Source organism: Aristolochia californica, unplaced genomic scaffold (assembly GCF_029961685.1).
Source record: "Aristolochia californica isolate CCGP_79_NKW_82.1479 unplaced genomic scaffold, dmAriCali1.0.hap1 SCAF_15, whole genome shotgun sequence".
Lineage (NCBI taxonomy): Eukaryota > Viridiplantae > Streptophyta > Magnoliopsida > Piperales > Aristolochiaceae > Aristolochia > Aristolochia californica.
Window position 1 is genome coordinate 712,796 of NW_027181826.1, and position 21,680 is coordinate 734,475.

The 21,680-nt window shown below is 36.8% G+C and overlaps 2 protein-coding genes and 1 pseudogene across 6 annotated transcripts; 1 reads left to right on the forward strand and 2 right to left on the reverse strand.

Annotated features, from left to right (window-relative positions):
• Positions 1-8,630, forward strand: LOC137951775 (G-box-binding factor 1). 5 transcript variants are annotated; one of them, XM_068798672.1, is made up of 13 exons: positions 1-280; positions 1,721-1,781; positions 2,476-2,807; positions 2,927-2,974; positions 4,203-4,295; positions 4,394-4,480; positions 4,639-4,805; positions 4,899-4,956; positions 5,072-5,120; positions 5,655-5,887; positions 6,398-6,475; positions 7,602-7,727; positions 8,186-8,630. In XM_068798672.1, exons 3-13 carry the CDS (start codon positions 2,748-2,750, stop codon positions 8,384-8,386), a joined length of 1,200 nt encoding a protein of 399 aa, XP_068654773.1. In that variant the 5' UTR covers positions 1-280; positions 1,721-1,781; positions 2,476-2,747; the 3' UTR covers positions 8,387-8,630. The 5 variants fall into 5 exon arrangements, with proteins under 5 accessions (XP_068654773.1, XP_068654775.1, XP_068654776.1 ...); XM_068798674.1 differs by having other exon boundaries at positions 2,686-2,807; XM_068798675.1 differs by having other exon boundaries at positions 2,698-2,807.
• Positions 8,631-9,123: 493 nt separating this feature from the next.
• Positions 9,124-11,898, reverse strand: LOC137951538 (arabinosyltransferase RRA3-like). Its single transcript, XM_068798260.1, has 2 exons — positions 11,598-11,898; positions 9,124-10,466 (listed from the first exon to the last, which is right to left on the reverse strand). Exons 1-2 carry the CDS (start codon positions 11,778-11,780, stop codon positions 9,348-9,350), a joined length of 1,302 nt encoding a protein of 433 aa, XP_068654361.1. The 5' UTR covers positions 11,781-11,898; the 3' UTR covers positions 9,124-9,347.
• A 2,459-nt stretch (positions 11,899-14,357) lies between these two features.
• On the reverse strand, positions 14,358-20,877 carry LOC137952094 (arabinosyltransferase RRA3-like; annotated as a pseudogene).
• Positions 20,878-21,680: the final 803 nt, after the last annotated feature.

Genomic DNA, 21,680 nt, shown 5'->3' on the forward strand with positions numbered 1-21,680 from the left:
GTGGAGAAGGTGAGACACGTAGCAGAGAGAGAGAGAGAAGAGGTCAGCACACAGCAGGCTACCGCAGCTCTTCTTGGTCTCTCTAAGCAACCGCCGTACTCTCCCAGCTGCCGTTGATACCTCAATTAGTGGTCATATCAACCGTTGATCCCTGCTGTCGCGAAAAACAGAGAAAATAAGTCTTGTCTGGCTACCACGAAGAGCTAGATCGGTCCGACCTGGACTTCCACCTCACTCGCTAGCTTTCTGTCGCCTCTCGCTAACGACGCCATGAACACAGGTCAATTTCTCGTCCCTGTTGATTTTTATTTCTATTGCTTTTTAGGGTTTCTCCAGTTGGATTTAATTAGGGGTTGGGGTTAGTTAGGGAATTGGATGCTACTGAAATTCACTGGTTTTATTTGCGGATTTTTCCTTCTGTCGTGTTTTTGTCTGTTCGCAGGATTGCTAACCGACCCAAAAGTTTAGCTTGCTTTTATTGAGTTTTTGAATAGCTATTTTTCTTTTATTATTGGTGCTTTCAGTTGAATGGTTTGAAGTTTATACTTATTTTGCTGTTGGGTTTTGAAAACTATTGGAGCTTCTGACCGCATATGGTGTTATCGAAGTCGGTTGAATTTTTTCTGTTTTCTTTTTTCTTTTCAAGTTAATATTTGCAGTATATCCTTTTCACCTTTTGTTTTTGTTCATAAGAGTAGTTTCTGTTGGTCAGTGTTGGCAAAGTATCAAATACTTCCACTGCTAGAACGAATTGCTTCTTCTGATTCGGTTTGATGTCGATTTTCGTTTCCTCTTACTTGATTTCCTTTGAGTTGAAATTCAACCTATTTTGTCGCAATTGCTTCCAGTAAGAAGGTCATTACCATTAATGTGTTCGAAATGGAAAGTTGTCTGTTCTACGTTTCTTGTTTGGTAGTCTTCCATCTAGGTCCTTATTATATTTTTTAGAGAGCTTTGTTCTCCGTTCATTTTGCAAGGTCCATTATTCTGACTTTAAGCTTAAGATAACTGGGGAACATCACTCCTCAGCGGATCATTCACCCTCTGCTTGTCAGAATGTGTATCATACTAGTCTAACCAGGAATACAGATAGTTTGCACGTTAACCTAACCATGAACTCAGACAATATTCCCATTGAAATCACTATTGTTTGACATTGATGTGGGGTGCTTAAATAGGAAGACAACAGTAGAGTTTAGTGTGCAAATTCTAAAAGAATAACTGACAGAATTTTTGCACAAGGTATTAAATTGCTATTTGCCATCAACAGTAACTTGGGAGAAGCTAAACCTCTTAAGTTCTTGGTAAGTTCCAATGAACCATAGGAAAGGCATAACTGTATCATGGATTTAACAAGAACGAAATGTTTGTGCACTGATACACAGATTATGTTGAGCTTTGTTAGAGCATGGATAAATCTGCACCTTTTGCAGTGACTGCAATCTCAAATCTGTACAGATCAATTATACAGTTGTCAGCGTTGTGTACAGATGGATTGTTTGAACGTTGTGTAGTATTAACTGAACTTCCGCAAGTATTTATAATCCATGCTTACTAAAAAAAAGTGGTTCCAGCTAGCTCACCATTGGGAATGTGCTGCAAATTCAAAAATTTTGTTTCATTTTCATCTGTGTGGAGTGTGGACACCTGGTCAAGGACCTCTGCCCTACATCTTTAGCCAAAACTTGTTGTAATAGTCCATGGCTGGGGCAATATGCAGGCCTACAGGTCCAATAATGCAGAATGATAGTCGGATGCAGACAAGTACACTTTCCACAATGGTATAATGTTTTTATTTTTGGAACTACTTCCATTATTTACTATTAAAACCATTCATTTCCTGGGCATGTGGAACAGATAATTTTGAAGGCTAACTACTCTTTCTTATCCATGTTTCTCTGATAAATTCAATTGGATTTGAGAGGACATGACATCCATAAGATGCCCGGTGAATACATTAGATGAGTATACTTTACTCCAAAAATTAATTACCTATGTATCACTGTTACACTGCATGCTCTCTTACTATCCCTAAAATTGTGTCATATACTTATGTATTTGATAGTATAATATAACATATCCCGTTAAAATTTTACTCATGGAAGATCAAATGTTGTAGGTATTTGCTTAATAGACATTGGAAGTTATGGGAAGGATCATTTCCCTTAATGATGCCTTTAACAAACTGATGACTTTTTAATGATGGTTTACCCTTACAATAACAAAACAATGAATTTAGAATGGGTAAACATGTTCTATTAAAAAAAAATAATGAATTTTGAATGGGTAGACTTATCATCTTAAAAATTACGACTCTGCTCATTAACTTCTTCAGTTATTCTTTTGTCAAATGACTACCTGGCCAATATTTGTTTTTTCATTAAAGGTGCTTAATGCTAGGAGTTTGTGTTATATTACAGGTTCATTTAAGTATTTTTCTGATTGTTTGGTTTTTTGATATTGTGTTAATTGAAGAAGAAGGCACATATGCACAACGAAGGAGATCCCAGCTTCTCTTGAACTTTTCAGTTTCAAGTGAAAATACTAATCTGTCAACCCAATCTGCATTTCAGTGCATCTTGTTGACATGGAACTGGTTGTAACCTGTATTTTTGAAATATTGTGGAATGGACATTCAAGATGTATCAAGTTCATATGTAACATGCTTATTTACAAATTTTATAGAACTGACTGCAGGAAGCACCCCTCTTATAATTTAGCTGCCACGTTTTTCTTGACTATGCTGAATGGGGTCCAAGGAAGAAAGTGGATCTGCAAAGCCTGCCAAACCCACCACGACAACTCAGGTTGTGCTATGTGTCTCTGTCTGTGTACTTGTGTTATTGGTGCCTATGCAATAAAAGTCCTCTTTGGTTTTGTTGATGGTTTGATGAAGAAATGCTGAGACTCTGTTTTGACATTGCAGGAATTACCAACTACACCTTCATATCCTGATTGGCCAACTCCTCTCCCAGTTTGTCATCAAACTAAGTTTGCTTGTTTTTAGTATATCTTTCTAATCATTATTGGAATATGTACATCCTCTCTATTTGTTTTCCAAATTAAGAAAATTTCTGCTCTATGCTGGGTCATATGCACGCTAATAGCCATTAACAGTTTGAAAAAAATGCAAGGAATTTCAGTACATTGAGGAAGACTTGTTATAGTTAAGACCAGTGCAGCAAACTGTGAAATAAATTTTTAACTTTTTATGATAGTAAGCAAGGAGGATGAGAGATGGGACTTTAATTTTTCTCATCTAAAAGTAAATGGCCAATTTTTTAGAATCTTTTGTAAGGCATTTATTAAGGTCAAAATACAAGAATGACTTAAGAGAAGGGCATGGGAAGTGCTGTATATAGATGGCATGCACCCTAAAGGGTGAGGTATTTATGAGCTATGCATCAACTATAAAGTGATCTTGTTCGAGACACCTGTTTGTTTTTGCTTTCCCATTCAAATTTAAGGATGTGCTTCATTTACATAAGAAGTGTTTTAATACTTGCTGAGAAAGAACACATGTTTGCTTCCATCTGCTTATCTCAACTTGATTACAAGGGGATCGAGTCTGGCTCGGCAGCCACATCCATGAGTGTATTACTGGGAAATATTTTATGAGTGTATTACTGGGAAATATTTTATCTTTTCCTTTTGCTCTGCTCTGCAGAATTCACTGCTTTATTCTATCATTTCAATTAAAGATACTTCTACTTCTAATGACTTAGATTTACTGATTGTAATAGTTCAGTTAAGTTTGTTTCAGCACTCCGTAAGTTATATCAGTGTCACCATCATTTTATGTACCCAACCATGGAGCCAATCATATGGTTCCCATTGATCTTTTTATGTTAAAACTGATATGAACAGAAGTTGATGTAATTTTATGTAGCTGTATCAGGTTCTTTCATTCATATATACGAACTAGCACTTAGGTACATAACCATAAATCCAGATGATAACAGACCTTAATGTTCTTTTTCTCAGCCTTTTCTTCTACTCCTGTATGATTTTATTAAGACTAAACGTTTGGGGCCTACAAAAGTTTATGCTGTAACATTTCAGTGGGTGGTAAAACACTCCTGTAAGTTGTGCTTCATGCCTCAAGTGATAAACCTTTGGCATTGAGAACATTTCAAATAGTCATTTATATCTGCATATTGTTGGAAAAAAGTAAAGAGCTTACTGTTGGCCTCTTTGACTAGGCATATTATGGAGCTGGAGCTGCTCCTTCACCTGCATTTTACCCCCCAACGGTTCCTTCTCCAACTCCTCATCCCTATCTTTGGGGAGGCCAGGTGATATTATATAAGCACATGTCATATTTGGAAACATTAGCTCTTTGATCATCTGGTGAGTATGAAGTTTCTTACTGCTTGATTGCTGGTGGTTTCAGCATTTAATGCCACCATATGGGACCCCGCTACCTTATCCTCCCATATATCCTCATGGTGGAATATATGCTCACCCATCCATGGCTTCGGTAAGAAAGAACTTATTTCTATGTCTTGTTTAAATGTGCTTGCTTTTTCCCTGCAAGTTTCCTCTCTCAGATAGTAGACATTATTTAGAATATCTATATTAGAAAAAGAATTGGAAGAACTGTCATATTTCCTTTGATGAATAACTATCTTTCTTTAGGCCCAAGGAACGGCAATTACACAAGCAGAAACAGATGGGAAGCCATCAGACAGGAGAGACCGCAGTTCAATGAAGAAGTCCAAAGGCAGCTCAGGAAATACTGGTGGAAAATCTGGGGATGGTGGAAAAGCTGCCTCTGGATCAGCAAATGATGCTGCATCCCAAAGGTGTTTAAACTTTGATATTCTGGCGAAATGTTGCATCTTAACTGTTTTCTTCTTTTTAGAACAAATAGAACTAAGTTAAGTTTCTGTGAACAGTGGAGAAAGTGGAAGCGAAGATTCATCTGATGCAAGTGAGGAAAATGCTAATCAACATGTATGAATTTGTCTTCCTTGTGTGTATACTGTGCTTTATTTCTCATTGTTATCATTTAAAATACCTTGTTTAAGTATAGAGTTATGATATGTGCTAACCTTTGCTTCTTCTTCAGGATTTTTCTGCAAACAGGAAGAGAAGTTTCAATCAGATGCTTGCAGATGGTATCATCTTTGTCTTGAGTACCTGAAGTCTATTTTAGTGTCATTTAAATGAAATTGACATCTTTAAAAAAGCAGGAAATTGAGAAATGGGAAATCGTGGATAAACATGAACACTCTAACAGTTTGCAGTTGGTCTCTCTTGGATGTTCCTAATATCTGCAACTTCGTTCTTTAGGTTGCAAGTTCACATATCAGAGTAATAGGAGCATATATCCTATTAATCCAGGGATGCTAAAAGTATTACATTGAAGAGAGACATGTCCCTTTCTGTGTTCCTGATTCATATTTTCGTTGAATTATGGTGGATGTTTGACGTGAAATATGACAATTTTTCCATGTCTGCTCTCATACCAGCACACTTCTACCTTGGGGCACTAACATCAGAAAGAGACCTTAAAAAGTTTCCCATTGTTTTCTACTCTGTCAAAGTTCCATCATGATTTTCACTGATGTTACTTTCTTAGGTCTTAACTTGAACTTGTAGAAGTGCAAATGTACAACAAGATAATGTTCCTCTCTACTCTGCTGCAACAGTTGACTCATCCTTAGCTAATAGAGGGTCAGCAAGCCTTCCAGTTTCAATACCAGGGAAGCCTGCTGTAACTATGCCTGCAACAAATTTGAATATTGGGATGGATCTCTGGAACTCTTCTCCTGCAGGAGGCATGCCCGTAAAGGGTAGGCCTAACACAGCTAGCACACCATCAATGGTGGTGCCACCACCAATGGCTGGACGTGAAGGGGTCCCACCAGACATGTGGATTAATGTGAGTAACACTTCAACATCTTTTAACTTACATGTTACATTAGTTTTGCCATTTTTCTCTCTGAATATTTTTGAACACTCTAGAAAAAAAAGATCTTATAAAATGGTTTTATTCCAAAAATAATATAAAAGGAGCGAGTTGTTCTCATGAAAAATTACAAAACAGAACATTGTTTTTTTTGTCAATTTGCACATTGGAGTAAATGTCTTAAAATGTGGTTGGTTTTTGATAAATGGTAAAGTCATTGCGCTCAGACAGAAAAAGTTTCTGAAGGAAAACTCTGACTTAAATCTTTAACAAACATTTAGTATTACCTTTGAGGAGAAATGGTTAAACAGAAACGAACAAGAACCACAGTCAAGAACTATGGAAAGGAAGCTGATGAAAATTTAATGCATATTGTTGATATTCAAAATTCAATGTGGTGTAGCATATACAATCTTATAAGTATTTATTATATTTTATCTATCTCCCCTATTCCTTAATTCTTATTCTCTTCTTTCTTGCCAGGATGAGCGTGAGTTGAAGAGACAGAGGAGGAAGCAGTCTAATCGTGAATCTGCTAGAAGGTCGAGATTGCGCAAGCAGGTATTCATGTTGGGGTGGAATCCTGACTTTAGGGTTATGCTATTTTTAGATTTTTTGACTTTGGAAACTTCATCCACCTTTCATTAACTGAAGCTTTAGTAGAGTAAAAATTATCTCTAAGATCATTCAGCCGGCAGGTTGCTTCTCTCTTTATAAAACACACCGTCGGTTTAGCTTGTTTTCAAACTAGTTAGAACCTTCTTGAATAACAATAATATATCCTCTCAAATTATTCTGTGTGTCGTGTACATTCCTTTTTTTAGTGAGACTGGATGCAGCCTGAAATTTTTAGGGCCTAAACTAGGACACTTCTTTTCTTTCTTTCTTGAAAGGCTCTCATTGAACTCAAAAATGCAAATCCGTGAATTACAATTTTAGTGGACTGGAAAGTGGCAACCCTGTAAAGATCTCAAAGCTCCATTTGGAAAAGTTGCAATGGAATTAATAAATGTCATGATCAGGCCCTTAAACCACTTCATTCAAGTTCAGTTTTGGGCAGAAGTCATGCTATCTGTTTCCCCAAAAACAAAAAAAATGATGCTATAAAACTTAGAATTTTAGTTGCAGCTTTATGAGGGCAAACACTTACAATGAATTGCCTATGCCTTAGAAGAACTAAGGTCTTCTTGTAATCTCAGAAGGCCAGTATGTTACCCTAATCAAGTCGACAGCTGATTGACATGAGCTTCACAAAAACTCTCTCAATTGGCTTTTGTACATTTTATGATAAGTGCAATCACTTTCTGCTATTTCATCGTGTATGTAAAATGTGTATATATACGCACTACTGTCTTTTACCAAAACTTGTTTTCTTGAATTGGTACAAGTGTGATCTACAAACTAGCCTGGAAAAGGATCTAATTGGTCAGTGAGATTTAATTTGTGTCTTCATGCATCCTGCATGCATTTTTTTTCTGGGCGATGAGAAACTGAAATTCCGGCCTTACCTCTGCTGTGGTGCAATGAATCTTAAGAAATGCTCTGGTGCTTGATGGAGCTTCCATGCGTTCAACACATGGACGCCTCTTACTAATGAATGAAACATATCCTTCTATATTGAGAAGTTGGAAATATGTGTATAAGTTTTACTTCTTCCTCATCTTAAAGAAAAAATTTCTTTCTCCAGGCCGAGTGTGAAGAGTTGGCCGCAAAGGTAGATACATTGAGTAATGAGAATCGATCACTGAGGGATGAGCTTCAACGGCTTGCTGAAGAATGTGAAAAGCTTACATCTGAAAATTCATCTATAAGGGTGGGTGATTTCAGTTGTCTCTACCATGTTTCAGTCTTCTTGTTTGTTTTTGGAATTGTTCCATTTTTTAGCTTCTTTATGATTCATTGAGTTTAATATTTAAATATCACAAGTTAAAAAAAAAAAATGAGTTTCATATTTATCATACGCATATACATTTTAACAACAACAAAAAAGAGCTAGCAGGATTAAAAGGTGGTAAAATCCCCATTGGTTGGAACTTTGGGCAGCCTAAATTATCAATATTTTTTTGTGGAGTCAAGTATTTATGTTGATGAGAATTGAGTACCCTTCAAACTTCATTGAATCTTATTTTGTAAGGTCTAATTAGTGGTAGTCCATAGACCCAAAGCATGTCAAAATGAGTTTTAATTTGTAAAACCAAAGAACTGGAACGAGCTTCCATCCAATGGTGATGCTAATATCATGCTTGGTTTTCATTTCTTTTGTAAAACCAGGACCAACTTAGTCGTTTGTGTGGGCAAGAGGCAATTTCAAGTGGAGAAATGCACGATACCGATTCATCTGTATTCCAAGCGGCAGAAGGTGAAGGCAATTCTCAAACTCAAGAAAGTCAAAGAGGAAGCAATTCAGCCTCCAGCCAGAAGAATGGCAGCTACTTCAGCCCAAATGGGAAGCTTGAAGCTGCATCTAATTAGAACATGGTTTTCATTTTTACTCCCCCGTTGTTCGTGAAGTAATTAGTTTTAGAGTCTTAACCCTATCCTGTTTAAACACGGCGGGTCCTCGATCCATTTCCCTATTGTATAATGCTCACCGTATTGGTTATGAACTAGAGGTTTGTTGAATCCATACTGTACATTATTGTAAACTGAATACTGTAGGTGTTCTTGGGACAGCATCTTTTGTAGGATTCTACAGAAAAATACCAGTTTGAAGTTATATTTACCTAGTTTGAAAAAAAGCAGGAAACGCATGTGTCGTCCCCAATTCTTCAAACCTGCCCCAATATTACCCGTAAAAATCGATTAAAATGTAAGTTTCACAGGCGTCTACAGTGAAAAAGCTTACTACAACAGCAGGATGAGCAGATCCTAAGCCTAAGACCCTCGATTTGGACTTGTTACTGGAGTTTTCGAGTATGCTGATATAATGAATCATTCAATAGTTCTTATAGGGAAGATCAGATTGAAGACTGAGAATATGATCAGAAATAAATGGTTGATTTCATGTCAAGGTCAACTTGGACGCCCGAGGAAGAATGCTAATAGGAATGCACCGACCAAATACACCACAAAAAAGAGAAGAAACCGAATCGGCTCGATCCAGATCCAATAGGTGAAACTTATATAGAAAGACACAACAATGCTTAACAGAAGTGTGTAATGATTCTCGGCTCTGTAAACGAGCAAAACTCGATAGTATCAGTTGCACGGACAAAAGAAACAGTACTTCAAGCAGTAAAGAGACATGTTTAAGCATGTCTATAGGAACAGTTAGTGATACAGACAATTGGATCCTACTCCACAAGTTTGTTATGCAAAGCAATTCGCCTTGAGAAAACTCAACAGTATAGCTACAGATATTCAAATCCAAAAAGCCATGAAAATGTTGAACACAGTAAATTTCATTAAAACAGCAGGCTAGTAAGTTGGCCTGCTACCAATCCGAGCCATCTGGGAAAGGTTTCAGTGCTTCTGTCTTGCCATGTGCATAAAAGTCCACTACCGCTCTCATTCTTGGAAGCTTATCGGGATGGTAGTTCAAATGAACAACCACTGGTTTCACCTTGCTCAAGTTGGGATCTTTCCTTACAGTCTTAAACAGTACTTTGCTGTTCATGAAGAGATAGAAATCCATAACTCTCTTGGAAGCATGGAGCCCAGTATAATCAGGATGGGAAGGGAAAAAGAGCTCCTCGTTAAAGGCTGCCTGGTCCCATGTTTTAGATTCCCGAGCTAACCGATCTGCTACACGATCCAAAAGTTCTATGGATGGTATTGTTGGTCTAATATAAAAGAAACCAGAGTTGAACACCCATATCCGCATAGTATGAGCATATCGAGCCCATCCCATTGAAGGCTCATCAAAGACATCATTGTAACCATACGCTGTCATGTTGTTGTGACCGTCACTCATGGACTCCACATCTGAATCCCGGTAAAGATAATCAAATGGGTTCTGCAAGTACACTATATCAACATCCGAGAGAAGAACACTGTAACCCAGTTGCAAAAATTCTCTTAGGATGCGGAATTTCAATCCTGAAATGGCATGGTTACTCCCTGTCCTTCCAACAGAATCTATCCCATCATCAGGATCTCTTCTATAATGAGGGACCTCTTTTGACTTACAGAAATGTGCAGTTTCATCATCCAAAGCTACAACCAAATAATTTGGTATGCCGACTTTTTGAATGCTCGTGAACCAGACCTCCAGCATGTCCCGTACATTCCAGTTGGCTAAGGCAACTATAAGTTCTTTCCCAACAGCCACTTTTTCAAGAATTTTTGCTAGTCTAGAATTAACAGATTCATCAGCAAGCACTACTGGGTTTATTCTTAGGGCTTTAACTGTACCAAATGGACCTGCTTTATGGGATTGGCCAAGTACCAGAAACTGTTTCTCAGCTTGATCCTTTCCTTGCTCAGCCAACTGGAGCTTCATCTTTAGTTCCCTGATTTGTTTTTTCAGCTCTGCATTTTTTTCAGTTAATGAAACATGCTCAGACTTCAACATATTAATCCGTTCAGACGATTCACAGACTGCTGCATTAACCTATAGTTGGAAGGAAATCAGACATTAGCGAGTCAGGTAAATTCACAACATCACAAGCAAAGAAGAACTACGGTGCTAGGAGACATTAGTCATCCAAAGCTACAGTTATGAAGCGAAATAGAGGTCAAACACCAAATTTTCATAGAGAAAGCAAACATGTTCAATTTGACTTGCCACTAATGTTTCATTTTTTCAGCTCTGCATTTTTGTCAGTTAATGAAACGTGCTCAGACTTCAACATATTAATCCATTCAGATGATTCACAAACTGCTGCATTAACCTATAGTTGGAAGGAAATCACACATTGGCGAGTCAGGTAAATCCACAACATCACTAGCAAAAAGAAATACGGAGCTAGGAGACATTAGTCATCCAAAGCTACATTTATGAAGCAAAATAGAGGTCAAACTCCAAATTTTCATGGAGAAAGCAAACATGTTCAATTAGACTTGCCACTAATATTTCAGAAAATCAAGGTTAGTTAAAATACAAAACCAGATGAATGTAAAGGTTGGTGTCAAGTTTAAGGTACATGGTGCAACCAAGATGGTTCAACTTTCCTGTAGAATGTCATTAAATGACTGGTGGTTAGTGGTTATCATACTTCTACAAACGTATTTATAAGACAAAATAAAATTTGTCGTGCTCTGGTTACCTGCTTTTCTAGTTGCAACAGATCCTTGCATTTAGCATTATCCACAACAATAATAAATTTCTAATGACTCATCGAAGATGAAAGAAACACGTCAATGAGGTTTTTCAGTCAAGAATATAAAAAGAAGTGCCTCAATAATAAAAAGAAATTAAAGAAAGCATATTAACAATGAAACTAATGCTAAAGACACAAAGAAAAGCCTCTCAAAGCAGCAGAGACATCAATCACCATAAACCTGATTTTAACATTAGACGGTCCACTAAAAGTCATTCCAATCGCTGAAATACAAAAGACATTTATCCAGAACTCTCAAATTGCGCCGAGTTAACATGTACAACATCATCTCTTAGGGATTCCAGGAGCATCCCCCAAGATCATTCCCAAATAGGTAAACTGAGGGCAAGAAGTCTTAAAAACACGCATTAAGTCTGTGACAAATTCACACATCTAAATAAGCAGGGGAAACAGAAAGTTACCAAGGATTTTTCAACTTGACGCACGTGAGAATAAGAGCCGAACAATCCATTGGGAAATAGGAAGGCAAACACGCATCCGATCGAAACTCCGATGGCAACAGCGGCGGCGATTCTTGATCCCCGTAATTCGCGTATCACATTACCGCCGTTCCTCATCAGCGGGCCGTCTCTACGACTCGTCATTACTCCAATTCCGTAGAGCCAAACCGGAAGAGGTAATGAGATACTTCTCCTCTATTCAAAAGCTCGCATACCCTTCCAGTCTTTCACGACTGCCTACAGAGAGACAAAAGGAAGAGAAGTCGTCGCTCAAAATGACAAAGTTCCACCGAAAATGGATATTAAATAGAAACCAGAAAATCATAATTAACTGTTTAGAGATTAATTTAAATTAATCTGTGAGAGGTCTGTTACATGAGAGAAATGGTCACCACCTTCTAAGACTTAAGGGTAGAAGCGCTCCATTTGCCATCCTGTAAAATTTTAATTTCCTTTTAAATATGGAATCGATATTAATATATTTTTATCAAAACAACAACATTATGAAAGAAGGATGCTGGTGATTTAAGTTAATGAAAAGCGAAAGTGAATTATCTAATGCAAGTGAATCACATTTTTGTGTTAATGTGCTCGATGTAAAGTGCACCTAAAAATAATTTCTTGTGTTAGTGACCAAAATGAAAATGTAATGTAAACAAGAGAATATGTTACTTTTTATAATATACCTAAATAGTTCATAGAGGGCTAATCCAATACGAAAAATCATTTGGTGCGAAATATGCGAAATGGCTATCTCAACCGTCTGATTATGATCAATGATTATCTCAACCATCTGATCAAACAACTATTTCAGCCGTCTGATCAAACGACTATCTCAGCCGTCCGATCAACGACTATCTCAGCCGTCCAATCAACGACTATCTCAGTCGTTCGATTAACAACTATTTCACATGTTTTGCACCAAATGACTTTTCGTATCGGATCAACCATGATAGATCATATACCTAAACAGATAATAAACCTAAACAAACATGGTTACTTTTATAATAAGTAATTTAATGTAATATTAAAATATATTAACATAATAATTAATTAAATAAGATATTTTATTAATAAATTAAGATAGATTGCAATTTAGTGTAAATGAATAAAATAATTACAAGTTAAAATTAACTATGCACTAATTAATAAAAAAATGTATACTTTTATAATGTCTAAATACTTGATCAAATTCTTACTTTAATAATATTTTAATTATCACTCTTAAATCACTAATTTAATATAATAATAATAGTAATGAATATAATAAATGAATAAATATATTATTTTATTAATAACATAAGATAGATTTTAACGTAGTATAAATTAATAATATAATAAAAAAAATAAAAATGATTAGTTTAATTAATTATAAAAATAAAATAATTAAACAAAAATACTCGAACAAATACTTAATTTAACCATTTTAATTATCACTCTTAAATCACTAATTTAATATAGTAATAACATTAATGAATACAATAAATAAATAAATATTATATTTTATTAATAACATAAGACATATTTTAATAAAGTATAAATTAATAATATAATTACAAAAGATAAAAAAAGCAAGAGGTGAGAGAGGGGGAAACAGAAAACAAGAGGCAAGAGAGAGGGGAAGCAAAGAGAGGGAAAAGAGAGAGCAAGAGGCAAGAGAGGGGAAGAAGAGAGCCAGATGTGAGGGAGGCGGAAACTGAGAGCAAGAGGCGAGAGAGGGGAAACAGAGAAGGTCGAGAGGAAGGACAAGCGAGGGAAGGTTGAATGAGAGTGGGACGCAAAGAGCATCGAGTGAACGATTAAAAGCGAATGAACCAACACTCGTTTTACAATGGAGAGAGTGAAAGTGATTGAACTGGTTTATTCACTTTCACTTTCCTTCGAGTGCACACACTACCGTTTTTGGGTAAGCGAGTATAATCACTTTCACTTACCCTTCGGGTGCACTAACCGGGCCTTAATATAACCACATAAAAATGGTTGTTGGAAGACATCTCAAAGTCACATTAAGGTAAATACTTTTCTCACGTCAAAAAGGTATAAATTAGTGTTCTTCACATGATGATGGTACAAGAGCGTAATTAGAGAAGATGATATATGTATAGTGTACCTTTAAAACACATTTGATTATCTTTATTAGGATTCAGATATGGAGTCCATGAGTCGTGGTCACAAGAACATGACAACTTATGGTTACAATGATGTGGGTGATGAGCCTTCAATGCAGATATGGGTGTTCAACTTTGATGATTAGCCTTCAATGCGGATGTGTTAAACTTTGGTGATGAGCTTTCAATGGCATGGGCTCGATATGCTCATACTATGCGGACATAGGTGTTCAATTCTAGTGATGAACTTTCAATGGGATGGGAGCGATATGCTCATACTATGCGGATATAGGTGTTCAACTCTAATAACCTTATAGTATGATGTTGTTGTGACCATCACTCTTGTTATTGTGACCACCACAAATTGTCATCACAACAACAAGAGTGATTGTCAGTTACCACAGTTTAACACTCATATTCGCTTAGTATGAGCATATCACTCCCATCCCATTGAAAACTCATCACCAGAATTGAACACCTATGTCCACATAGTATGAACATATCGAGCCCATCCCATTGAAGGCTGATCACCAAAGTTGAACACATCTGCATTGAAGGCTAATCACCAGAGTTAAAAACCCATATCTGCATGAAGGCTCATCACCCAGATCATTGTAACCATAAGTTGTCATGTTCTTGTAAGCATCACTCATGGACTCCACATCTGAATCCCGATAAAGATAATCAAAGGGGTCCTACAAGTATACTATTTAAAAATCCGAGAGTAATTATTTTATAATTTATTAGTAAAAGCAGCTATGCAAATTTAACAAAAAAATCTAAGACAAATGTACAACAAATTTGAGCTACAAAAATCAGTTTGTGGTGGTCACGACAACAAGAGTGATGGTTACAACAACATGCCACCATAAGGTTACCAACCAATTGAAAACTCATCACCAAAGTTGAACCCCCATGTCCGCATAGTATGAGCATATCGATCCCAACCAATTGAAAACTCATCACCAAAGTTGAACCCCCATGTCCGCATAGTATGAACATATCGAGCCCATCCCATTGACGGCTCATCACCAGAGTTGTACACCTATATCTGCATTGAAGGCTCATCACCATAGTTGAACTTCCATATTCGCATTGAAGGCTCATCACCCACATCATTGTAACCATAAGCTGTCATGTTCTTGTGACCATTACTCATGGACTCCACATTTGAATCCTGGTAAAGATAATCAAATGGATTCTACAAGTACACTATATAAATATCCGAGAGTAATTATTTTATAATTTATTAGTAAAAGTGGCTATGCAGGTTTAACAAAAAAATTGACACAAATGTACAACAAACTTGAGCTACAGAAATTAGTTTGTGATGGTCACAACAACATGACAGCATATGGTTACCAGAGTTGAACACCCATATCCGTATAGTATGAGCATATCGAGCTGATCCAATTGAAGGCTCACCACCAACATCATTGTAACCATAAGCTGTCATGGTCTTGTGATAACCACTCATTGACTCCACATCTGAATCCCAGTAAAGATAATCAAATGGGTTCTGCAAGTACATTATATCAACATCTGAGAGAAGAACACTGTAACCCAGGATGCGGAAGTTCAATCCTGAAATGGTATGGTTACTCCCTGTCCTTCCAACAAAATCTCTTCTATAACGCTGGACCTCTTTTGACTTACAGAAATGTGCAGTTTCATCATCCAATGCTACAACCAAATAATTTGGTAGGCCGACTTTTTGAATGCTTGTCCCGCACATTCCAGTTGGCTAAGACAACAATAAGCTCTTTCCCGACAGCCACTTCTTCAAGAATTTTTGCTAGTCTAGAATTAATAGATTCATCAGCAAGCACTATTGGGTTTGTTCTTACGGTCTTAACTGTACCAAATGGACCTGCTTAATGGGATTGGCCTAGTACCAGAAACTGTTTCTCAGCTTCATCCTTTCCTTGCTCTGCCAACTGGAGCTTCATCTTTAGTTCCCTGATTTGTATTTTCAGCTCTGCGTTTTTTTCAGTTAATGAAACATGCTCAGACTTCAACATATTAATCTGTTCAGACGATTCACAGGCTGCTGCATTAACCTATAGTTGGAAGGGAATCAGACTTCCCTTCCAACCAAGTTATAACTCACTGCAGATGATGAGAGTCCCCCAAGCAAGGGGCAAACGCGAGCTTGCCGTATATACATCTGTTTGTAAAAAGAATGGAAAGGTCAATCTTCAGGGTTCGACCTTCCATTTTGTTCAGTTGGTCCTTTAATCGCAGGAGGATGACGCACCACTGGCTGATTCACATCCTTCATAATTTGGTTTACTAATTTTCAGAAAAAAAAAAACAAAAACAAAAGGATCCATTACTATCTTGAATTATCAACAATTGAGTAATAATTTTTTCAATGAAAGAAAAAGAGGGCCCATATGCAGCAAGAATTCCATGGTCAAGCCCAGCACTGCAAGATTGAGCACTCATCATGGAAAAGCCTATATTTTGATTTAATATATGACATCTACAGGTTAGTACAGATCTTTTTTTTTCTTTCTTTTGAAAACTACATGGTCTTATAAATAAATTTACTTCAGTTACACTTAAGGGGGTTACGATATTCACAATAGCGATTTATAAGGAACTGTGAAGAGGTTTACAGGAACTAATGGTATGCATCAATGGCTCTTATAGTTTTTTACCTGATGACAGAAGACTCGCAAGATTTTTCTTCACGAACTGAATTTCAGCCTGATGGACGCTGACAAATCTGGTCTGCAGGTTGGATGCTCGCAGTCATAATCAAGTCATTACATAATCAACCAGCATTCTCTCAATAATTTTTCTTACTCAGAACAGGAAAAATACATGACTAGTTTATACATAATTGTCAATTTCACATGAGCCAATATTTTGGGCAGTATATATTGATTCCAGAGCCTTGAACTGGCCACAATTTCATCTAAAAAATTATTCTGTGCATAGCTACAAAAGAAACTTGTTGATGCATAATTTGGAATTAAAAAAAAAAGACATAAAACTCAAATGAAAAAATACTAACACATGAAAACCGATACTTCCAACCACAACTGGTTAAGAGTATATGGAGATTTGATCACGACAGAAAGCCAGATTACAACTTTGAACCAGTTTGTAACAAAACTCTTCAAAAAGCTACTAGATTTATAACTCCATATTCTTGCTTGCAGTTTGTCAAAAAAAAAAGTTGATCATTCAGAAACATAGAAAAAGAAAAGAAGAAGATGGCTGGTCTCACTAGAAGTGCTAACATTTTAGTCTTTTTTTTTTTTTTTTAATGAAATGATGCTGTCACATTTTAGTGCATTACTTTGAGGACTACTTAAAAGAGGAGAATATCAAAGTTGAGTAAAGAGGAAAATAGACCTCCACCTTCAATACATTCAAAAAATTCTGTTACAGTTGAAACTGGCCAAAATATTGATGTTAAGTGTGAAGATTGATGCTGACAACTGGCCTAACCAATTGAGATCAATTTTAGTTTTATGTTTATTTTTTGCAAGGCACACAACTTTATTTCTTAAACAAATCTATACCGAAAAACAAGTGTTCTACTTCAATAGACAGGATTCCCACGAGGGAAAAAAATAAAGGTTGGAGGCTTACCACTTCACTGGAAGCAAAGTTTACGCGACTGTCTAGTCTAGCCTGATGTTTCAAAAGAAAAGGCCGCAGATGCCTCCTATATAATCATCTTGAACCCTGACAGAAGAACACGAACAAACAGATATAGTTGGATTGTCTTATAGCCCATACAAAGAAACTTAAACCTAATGCTCTCTCCTAATTTTCTTCTGTCATGGAATGCAACAGTAGCAGCAGTTCATAAGAACAGCAAGGCAACAAAGAAATATGAGACAATTCAGAAACAAGACAAGTTACAGAAATAAAATATAAAAAAAAGCATAAATAAGAGATGGCACGTATTGATAATTTTCACAAGTACAGTATAAAGTCGACCTGAGAGGAGGTTTTAAGGCATCAGACATCTAACAAGTGTACTTCACTAAGATGCAGTTCCTTCAAGTCTGAATTAGCTTAGAGAAGATATCGTGGAGGTTTTTGGAAACTAACTGAAGAGAAACAAGTATAAAACCAGAAGCAACTAAAGCTTGGTAAAGCAACTAAAATATCTAGTGAGTTTGAAAGTTGACAAAAAGGTACAATACCCAACCTACAGCAGCTGTGCTCATTATAGCTTCCAAAGAATAACCAACAAATGGACTAGTGTGTCCTTAAAAAAGGGTAGACAGATGTGTTTCTAGGAAGCTACTGATAACAAGGGCATAGATGGACTTGAATGTCCTGAAAAAAAGGGCAGACTAATGTGTCTCTAGGTAGTTTTTTTTTTAAATGAGGTGTATATACTATAAAAGAGAGTGAAGAGAACAAACAAAACTAGCTAGGAGGGCCTTCATCCATAACAAGGTGTTGAAGTGAAATACCCGTTTTAGCCTGAATGTCTGCCAAATGATTGGCAAAGCGAGGAATGTGCTTCCAATTACAATTTAAAGAAGAAATTAAATTACAGATTTCTGAATACATATCCCAATAGCGCCACGGAGATCTGATAAATTTTGCACACCAGTTAATGACAGTCTTTGAGTCCCCTTCGATGCAGAGGGGGCCTGCAAGCCAGCTAGTGAATACTTTGAATATGTTCAGCAATCCAAAGAGTTCTGCAGTTGTGGAGTCGGAGATGCCAAGAGGGCCCACGAAAGAGAAAAGGAAATAACCATTTGCATTGTGAATGTCCCCTCCATAACCTGCAAGACCCAGGCAACCAAGAACGCTTCCATCAAAGTTTAGCTTGAAATGGCCCGTTGGTGGAGGGGCCCAGGTAGCCATGACAGGTGGGCGGGAAGGCTGAGACAGCCCAGTGACCAGCTGCCAATTTCCTTTGGTGTCTCTAGGAAGCTACTTATGACGAGGGCATAAATGGACTAGTGTATCCTGAAAAAAAGGGTGTCTCTAGACAGCTACTAATAACAAGGGCATACAACCTTTTCCAGCATCCATGGGAGCCTTGCAAATTGCACTACCCTGAATATTTGCCAGAGAGGTTTAAGAGAAGAACACACTGTTGAATTTAAGTTTGTGTCGAATGATATGTTAATGAAACATACCTCACCAGATGGAATCTGGAACCACACAAGGAGTGCAAATTTAAAGTAAAGGTACGAAGGGCACTGCAAGTACAGAGCCCCAAAGTCTTTTGTAACAAATACACAAAAAAAATGTGACTAGAAGTTTAGGCAGCAGATGAGTAAACATCAAGCAAGCTGAACCACTTAAGGTTTTATAAATTCAACTATATCACATCAAGCAGTGGGCAGAATCACATGAGATCGCTCTCCTCTTATTCAAAAATGAAAAAAAGCAGTAAGCAGAATCACATAAATGTTGAAGACCAACAAATAGCACACCAGTCAATATGCTGGTTTCCTGTTACACCATGCAGTAAGAAAAGAAAATTAATATTCATATATGCGGTTACCACCCTCAGTAAGAAAAGTTTCCTTTAGACTAGTGAGAAAAAATCTTATGTTATTAAATGAAATAGCAAAAAACGTCCTAAAATATGTGAAAATGATAAGGTACTTGCATGGACATATTCTTCAAATTTAGCCAGAATCCCTGAAAGTAAGTTCACAAACTTTTCACGACAAATCCCTTTTCCAGCAATATGTGTATATGGATCTCCAAGCTTTCCTTATCTGAACTATGAAATTCTAGATCACATCTCAACCACCAATATTCAAGGCAGATCAGAAGTAGCATATACTGGGATCTATCCTTTCCTTTTCTGAGTTAGAAGAAGGATCCTAATCTACATGAGAGGTTAATATACAAAAACATTCATGATGCAACTCCCAAGGCGTAGAAGGATGCAGCTTAGGATTTGAATTGAAGCAAATACTTTGAATCTTGTAAGACAAGAATAAGATGTTTGGGCCTATCGTAAATATTTATCTTCTCTACTCACCAGCACCTTGCTATCAGCAGTTTTCTCCCATTGTGACTAGTTTTGTACCTTGTGTGTGTTTGATAATGTTGTATCTTTTAATTTTGTTTTTCAACTGTTTATGCTGTTCTCTCACACGTACTTCTTCCTCTTTGTTGAGCCCCCTCAATAATTAATCTAAAAAAAAACGTTTCTCTGAAGTGTCCAACAATTTCCTTATAATATTTTTTGTTCCATCCAACTAACAGCATCTCCCAATATTTCTCCGTTCAACAATTAAGCACCTTCCAATACTAATTGCTCACATCAATGGGCTATGGGAGCATAGACCATTGACCTTCTCAGAGATAATAATCCTAAACTCTCCAATTTATTGTAAAAGCAAGGATTCTAGCTCAAGGAAAAATTGCACCAAGAGAGGTAGAGAAATGTGCACCAAATGAACCCAAGAGAGTGCCAAACATCTACCAGCCAGATACTTAAAGATGCAAATCACACAACAGTTTTCATTTGAAAGAGCATACTACAAGGGGAAGCCTTCCACTTTCCCATCATCATGACAAAGAGAGGGAGGGGAGCCCCATGTCTGATCTTCATTGCATTTCAATAAAGAATATTAATGACCTAGTATGAAGTCAACAACTATCATAATTTACTTATTTATTTATTTATTTATTAACAACAGTTCAATTTGCTAATTTCCACAAGACATGTAAAATTTTTAGCAGAAAGATCTTTCTGAGATGAATTAATAGAATATTGCACAAGAAACTTTCAAGGTATGTTTATTAGAATAGTTCAAGCCATATCCAAAACTATTTATAAAGTACAAAAGCATGTGTAAGATACTAAGTGAACAAAACCAATTGTTCTACCAACTACAACAAACTCTGAAACATTGTTACCAAGACAATAAGAAAATTTCTTATCCAAATCTCTCAAGTTCTGGATGTAAATACGGTTATAAAAGAAGATGTTAAACAAAACTAGAACATAAACTTGAGAACACTTACTTGCCTGCCCAGTACAAAAGCCATCTTTCCTGATCCTTCTGATCCTTGTTCTCTATAGCCTTGAAGGTAGAGTACACAAGCAAAACAGTCCCCGCCGAGCAGCTGAACATAGCAAAAGTTGATGGTGCATCAGTAATCAGAAAAGGTGTTTGCATTATAGTCACAGCAAAGGATGGAAAAAGGACAAGACATTCTATAGACAATTGGGATGGTAACACGAGAATTCATTGCAGCCAGAAAACTCCAAGAAGACCTAATGTAGGTCAGTGGTTGGTAATCAATTTTGAGTTGGCTTCTTGCAGTAGAGTTCCAGATGCCGTAACATTTAAATTCTTCACTTCTAGTGCAATAAAATCCCATGAATGTTGGAAAAAAATCATTTCATAAAAATAAAATAAAAAATCCTATGAAAGTTCACTCCTCAATGGCATGCAATCAACAAAAGAAAAGAAAAAAAACTCACCAAGCAGTTTGCATGACAATGTTAGAACCAAGAGGCAATAGAAATAATCACAATCCAACCTGGAGTGGCTGCAAGAAATTTATTATAATTTTAGCACCTCACTATATTTTATTTGATTAAAAAAGAGTCAAGAATAACTAAAAAAACCACAAAAAAATTACCAAAATTAATATTTGAGTATCAACACTGCTATTGGACCAGGATGTGGGGATCTAGGTCATGCATGACATGATATTCGATATGACCAGGATGAAGGCCTAAAATAACAAACCAGACAATGGTTCAGTCAACTAATAGAAGAGAGTGGAAGCCTATAGTCCTCTGATGAATAAAAACTACACTGGCAGAAAGGCTAACTAATCCCAGCATAAAGGGTTCTTTTCGACCAGAGGAACCACTACCAGGAAACACTTGTCAATGGAATCTGCTCCTACCCTACCCAGTTGCCACCCACAAACACAACCACCTGCTTCCACCTTCTCATTTTAATTCTTC